Source organism: Mobula hypostoma, chromosome 12 (genome assembly GCF_963921235.1).
Source record: "Mobula hypostoma chromosome 12, sMobHyp1.1, whole genome shotgun sequence".
NCBI lineage: Eukaryota > Metazoa > Chordata > Chondrichthyes > Myliobatiformes > Myliobatidae > Mobula > Mobula hypostoma.
The window spans coordinates 8,718,564-8,725,394 of NC_086108.1; the positions used below are offsets into that span (position 1 = coordinate 8,718,564).

The 6,831-nt window shown below is 49.1% G+C and overlaps 1 protein-coding gene across 1 annotated transcript in view; it reads right to left on the reverse strand.

The window, feature by feature from the left end:
• Positions 1 to 6,831, reverse strand: part of LOC134354600 (homeobox protein six1-like) — an 8,311-nt gene extending 1,480 nt beyond the window's left edge. Inside the window, exon 1 of the mRNA XM_063063597.1 lies at positions 6,225 to 6,831. Within this exon, the coding sequence (XP_062919667.1) occupies positions 6,225 to 6,698 (474 nt within the window). The 5' untranslated portion in view covers positions 6,699 to 6,831. The remainder of the gene's footprint in view (positions 1 to 6,224) is intronic.

Below are 6,831 nucleotides of genomic sequence, written 5' to 3' on the forward strand. Positions count from 1 at the left end.
AATTAGTTTCTCCTCACCTCAGAGATTCAACACAATATCACCTGAATGTTAATGAGGGCTGCGAACTGTAGAAGAATACAGGCCCTTCGGCCCACCAGTTCATGCTAACCACCATGCACTCTTCCACCTTTTCTATTCGAAATGTGGTTTATTCATGGGAAATGACTCTAACTTCTGACACACTGAGCTGCGTTTTCATTCATTTCTAACGAAACTAGAATTTAGGGGGTCATAGGTGACGGGTGCAAGGTGAAATATTGGGGGGCCACTTATTTGGTAACATATTGACACAATGGGAATTCGTAAATGCAAGAGATTCTGCAGATGCTGAAAACAAAGTACAGCACAGAAACAGGCCCTTCAGCCCATCTAGTCCTTGCCAAACCATTTAATCTACCTAGTCCAATCAGCCCACATACCCTCCAAACCCCCACCATCCAAACTTCGCTCAAACGTTGAAATCAAGCTCGCGTGCACTATCTGTGCTGGCAGCTCGTTCCACACTCTCACCACCCTCTGAGTGAAGGATCTTCCACTCATGTTCCCCTTCACCCTTAACCCATGACTTCTACAAATCCAGTAGTGTAGTGGTTAGCACAGCACCTTACGGTACCAGCAACCCGGGTGCAATTCCCGTTGCCAACCTGTAAGGAGTTCGTACATTCTCCCCATGTCAGCGAGGGTTTCCTCCGGGTGCTCTGGTTTCCTCCCACAGTCCAAAGACGTACCAGTTGGTAGGTTAATTGGTCATTGTAAGTTGTCCTCTGATTAGTTTAGTGTTAAATAGGTGGGTTGCTGGAGCAGAAGGGCATAAACCACACTGTATCTCAATAAATACAGTGTAATGGGTAAATGCAAGAGATTCTGCAGCTGCTGGAAATAGAGCCATAGAAAATTACTCATGAAAACAGGCCTTTCGGCCCATCTAGTCTGCTCTGGATTACTTAAAATGCCTACTCCCATCAACCTGCACCGGGATCACGGCACTCCATCCCACTACCAGCCACATACCTGTCCAAACTTCTCTTAAACATTGAAATCGAGTTCTTATGTAGCACTTGCACTGGCAGCTCATTCCATATCCTCCCCAGCCTCTGTGTTTCCCTTCATGTTCCCCTTAAACTTTTCACATTTCACCCTTAACCCTTGAGTAGTGCAGTGGAACCCATGCAGTTGTGGAACATAGAAACTTCTTACAGATTGATTCCTGGGATGGCAGGACTTTCATATGAAGAAAGACTGGATGAACTGGGCTTGTACTCGTTGGAATTTAGAAGATTGAGGGGGATCTGATTGAAACGTATAAAATCCTAAAGGGATTGGACAGGCTAGATGCAGGAAGATTGTTCCCGATGTTGGGGAAGTCCAGAACAAGGGGTCACAGTTTGAGGATAAAGGGGAAGCCTTTTAGGACCGAGATTAGGAAAAGCTTCTTCACACAGAGAGTGGTGAATCTGTGGAATTCTCTGCCACAGGAAACAGTTGAGGCCAGTTCATTGGCTATATTTAAGAGGGAGTTAGATATGGCTCTTGTGGCTACGGGGGTCAGGGGGTATGGAGGGAAGGCTGGGGCGGGGTTCTGAGTTGGATGATCAGCCATGATCATAATAAATGGCGGTGCAGGCTCGAAGGGCCGAATGGCCTACTCCTGCACCTATTTTCTATGTTTCTATTACAGACAGAGGCGGGAATTGAACACAGAACACTGTCTTAGGGAGTTTGTATGTTCTCCTGTGTGTTCCAGGTTTGTCCCACAGTCCTATCTCAACAAAACAGACAGACAGAAAGGTAGATAGATAGACAGAGAAAGGGAGATAAATAAATAAATATACAGACAGATAGATAGACAAGCAAAAGGATAGGTAGATAGACAGATAAAGAGGTAGGTAGATAGATAGATAGACAGACATATCGATAGATAGAAAGATGGATAGACATGGATAGCTAGATAGCCAGACAAATAGATAGATAGATAGATAGATAGACAGATAGATAGATAAAGATAGAGAGAGATAGATAAACTGACTAACAAGGGTATTGTTGGGACTTGAGGACCTGAATTGTAAGGAAAGGTTGAATCGGTTTGGACATGATTCCTTGGCAACTAAGAGAATGAGGGGAGATTTGAGGAAGGTATACACAATTATGAGGGGCACCTTTCAATAGTTAGGTGCCGTGTCGTATGACGTGGGCAATCTTGGTCTTTAGTGACCATGGCTGTTTTTGGCAAATTTTTCTACAGAAGTGGTTTGCCATTGCCTTCTTCTGGGCAGTGTCTTTACAAGACGGGTGACCCCCAGCTATTATCAATACTCTTCAGAGATTGTCTGCCTGGTGTCAGTGGTCACATAACCAGGACTTGTGATCTGCACCAGCTGCTCATACAACCATCCACCACCTGATCCCGTGGCTTCACGTGACCCTGATCGGGGGGGGGGGGGCTAAGCTACACCTTGCCCAAGGGTGACCTGCAGGCTAGCAGAAGAGAGGAGTGCCTTACACCTCCTTTGGTAGAGACGTATCCCAACCACACCACCCGATGACGATTATAGAGAGGGTAAATAATGGTGCATATCTAGGAATAATGGTGCATGGTTCCCTGAAGGTGGAATCTCATGTGGATAGGGTGGTGAAGAAAGCTTTTGGTATGCTGGCCTTTATAAATCAGAGCATTGAGTATAGGAGTTGGGATGTAATGTTGCAAGTGTACAAGGCATTGGTGAGGCCATATTTGGAGTATTGTGTACAGTTCTGGTCACCAAAGTATAGGAAAGATGTCAACAAAATAGAGAGAGTACAGAGAAGATTTACTAGAATGGTACCTGGGTTTCATCACCTAAGTTACAGAGAAAGGTTGAACAAGTTGGGTCTTTATTCTTTGGAGCATAGAAGGTTGAGGGGGAACTTGATAGAGGTGTTTAAAATTATGAAGGGGATAGAGATGACGTGGATAGGCTTTTTCCATTGAGAGTGGGGGAGATTCAAACAAGAGGACATGAGTTGAGAGTTAAAGGGCAAAAGCTTAGGGGTAACATGAGGGGGAACTTCTTTACTCAGAGAGTGGTAGCTGTGTGGAACGAGCTTCCAGCAGAAGTGGTTGAGGTAGGTTCGATGTTGTCGTTTAAAGTTAAATTGGATAGATATATGGACAGGAAAGGAATGGAGGGTTATGGGCTGAGTGCAGATCGGTGGGACTAGGTGAGAGTAAGAGATCGGCACGGACTAGAAGGCCCGGGATGGCCTGTTCCCGTGCTGTAATTGTTATATGGTTATATGGTTAAATGCTGGCAGGCTTTTTCTACTGAGTTTGGATGAGACTAGGTGATAGGTTAAGGGTGAGAGGTGAAATATTTAAGGGGAACATGAGGGGGATCTTCTTCACTCAGAGTTGGTGAGAGTGGGGAACGAGCTGTCAGCGCGAGTGGCGGACGTGGGTTCAACTGCAACGTTTTAGAGAAGTTTGGATAGGTACATGGACGGGAGGGTTATGGAAGGCTATGGTCCCGGTGCAGGTCAATGGCAGAAAAACAGCTCGTCACGGACTAGATGGCCCGAAGGGTCTCGATGACACCAAGCACGTTAGTATCCGTGGTCTGCTTCGCTCAGAGCCCGATTACCATGCTGAAAGCAGCGCACAGAGAATGGAGAATGCCGGAGGTCAGGCAGCATCAGTGAAACAGCCGACGGTTCAGTCCCGGACCCTTCATCGGGACCCTAAACATGGCTGTTTACTCTTCTCCATGGATGCTGCCTGACCTGCTGAGTTCCGCCAGCGTTTTGTGTGTGTTGCTCTGCATTGCCAGCCTCTGCAGAATTCCTGGTGTTTTACTTTGTTGAATCGCCGAATGCATTGTAATCCTGTTATCCTATTGAATTTCATTTGCAGTATAATTGAAAGCGCTCGCTCTTTACCAGAACAGAGGCGGACAGTGTGAGAGGGTACGGTACCTACAGGCGGCCAGACGGACAGGGCTAGGGCGGAGACAGACGGCCAGACGCTGTGGAGGAGACGGGGGCACGGAGAAACTCCCCCGGCCCGCTTCTGTCCGACACTGACATACAGGCGCAGAGGTAGAGGAGAATCGAAACGGGGCGAATGACGAGGGGACAGGGCTCCACGCAAGAACTGGGAGAGACGGATAGGGGGAGAGAAGAGACCCAGGGACAGGGGAGACTCCGGATCCATAGAGAACGCCTGGGAGACGTGAAGCCAAGACTAGAGGGAGGGCAGCGAGTACCCAGACCCAGATAAACAATAGTCACCGTTAATAAACCTCAAACAAATAAATTCAATGTGTAACCTTAAAAAAAGACAATATTCTCTCACCGCCCAGCTTTGCAGGTGCCTCTATCTATAACATTATTATTTCAAAATCTCCGTTCAAATCCCGTTGCTTGGAACTTACCGGGGGACTCCGATCACAACGTCCCGTTACCCACCGAGCACCTCCCGCTGACCGGTCGCCCACTGCTGAATCCTCAGCATGAATTCCACCTCGAACCGACTCCATACCCGGTTACCAACGAGAATCAGCGATATTAACCCCGTCCCGACGGAAGCCCACCGCAGCTCCAACCGACACAGCAAAGGCCAGTTCCCAACCCTCTCCAACACGGACTCCCAATGCAACTCCTCAACATCCACTGTTGAGGTTTTGGGGACCTTTACAAGGACGCTACCTGGTTCGGAAGGCATGTGCTATCACGACAGGCCCGATCCGCTGGGGTTGTTTTCTTCGGAACGCCGAAGGCTGAGGGGAGATCCGATAGAGGTTTATAAGATTATGAGAGGCATAGATCGAGTGGACAGAGAGTATCTGTTTCCCAGGGTTGAAACGTCTAATACCAGAGGGCATGCATTGAAGGTGTGAGACGGTAGGTTCAAAGGGGATGTGAGGGGTAAGTTTTCTACTCAGAGAGTGGTGGATGCCTGGAATGTGCTGCCTGGTATGCTGGTAGAGGCAAATACATAAGAGGCTTTTAAGAGACATTTGGAGAGGTACATGGATGTGAGGAAGATGAAGGGATATGGACATGGTGTGGGTAGGAGGGGTTAGTGTTTGGGTGTTTTTGATTTGCTTTTTAGCTGGTTCAGCACAACACTGTGGGCCGAATGGCCCGTTCCTGTGCTGTACTGGTCTATGTTCTATGTTCTATAACCCTCTCCAAAACTGATCGAAAGCCTACCTACCCCAAGACCTAACCCGAACACCAATCCTCTCCAAAACCGGCCCCTAATACCCTCCAACTCTCATCACTTGACCCCAGCAATCAAGCCCCTCTAAACTGACCCCAATACTTACCAACCAAATCATCTGTCTGCCACCAACCCTAGACAAAACTGACCCCAACACTTAGCAACCAGAATTCCTGACCCAACACAAATCTTCACGCACCGCTGACCCCCTCCTGAACCTTGACCCAAGCAACACACCACTTCCCAACACTAATTCCTCCCCACCCCACAAAAACTGATAGCCCCGACACTGACCAGTTCTCATCCCCAAACACAAACTGTGCTGGTGCAACCTCATCTTCAGACCATAAAACACAGGATCAGAATTAGGCCATTCTGTCCATCAAATCTGCTCTGCCATTCCATCACGGCTGATTTAATCTCCCTCTCAACCCCATTCTCCTGTTTTCTCCCGTAATCTTTAACGCCCTTACTAATCAAGAACCCATCAACCACGGCTTTAAATATACTCAATGATTTGGCCTCCACAGTGTCGGTGGCAATGAATTCTACCCCCCGGCGAAAACAAATCTGTTCAAAAGGGTCACGCTTCCATTCTGAGGCTGCCCCAGCCATTCCCAGACTCCCCCCAACATCCTCTCCGTCCACCCTATCGAGGCCTTTCAATATTCGATCAGTTTCGGTGAGATCCCCCCTCAATCTTCTAAACGCCGGCGAGTACGGGCCCAGAGACCTCAATCGGTCCTCATATTGACCCTTTCATTCCCGGGATCATTCTCGTGTCAATCCGTGTCATTGGGTCTCCTCCAACGTCAGCACATCCTTTCTAAGATAAGGGGCCAAAACTGCTCTCAATACTGCAAGTGCGACCTGACCAGTGCCTTCTAAAGCTCCAACAGTACATCCTTGTTTTTATACTCTCGAAATGAATGCTAACATTGCATTTACCTTCCTCACCACCGACTCAACCTGTGAGTTAACCTTCAGGGACTGCTGCTCGAGGGTCGCCGCGCCGGCGGAGCCTCACCTTGAAGCAGTAACTCGTCTCCTCTCCATCCCAGATGGTGCGGGGCAGCGGGAACTTCCTGCGGACCCTGTACTTGCCCACGGCCCCCAGGGGCCGCCCCCTCAGCTTCTCGGCTTCGGTATAGTGCGCCTTCAGCCACAGTTGCTGCAGCTTCGGGTGGTTCTGCGCCGAGAAGTGGCAGCTCTCCAGGATCTTGTAGAGTTCTCGGAAGTTGCCCCGATGGAAGGCAACGATGGCCTTGGCCTTCAGGACGCTCTCGTTCTTCTGCAGGTGGTCGCAGGGCGGCAGGGACCACAGGAACCTGCCCAGCCTCTCAATGCTGCCTCCCTGCTGAAGTACCTCGCACACGCAAGCCACCTGCTCCTCTGTGAAGCCAAAGGAAGTGAACATAGACATGGTGGCCGTGGCCGGGGCTCGCCCGGCTCTGAAACCCTCACCTGGACTCTGTGTCTCGGTTGCAATGCCCAAACTCATCTGCTATTGGCTGCTGGTCCGCTCAATGCAGGGAGGAAGCGGGATCAAATTTTCTTCAATAATTCACCAGCGAGTCTGTGTCAGTAACAGAAACCCGATCCACAGCGCTGCGTCCTCGGGCACATCCAGCCGT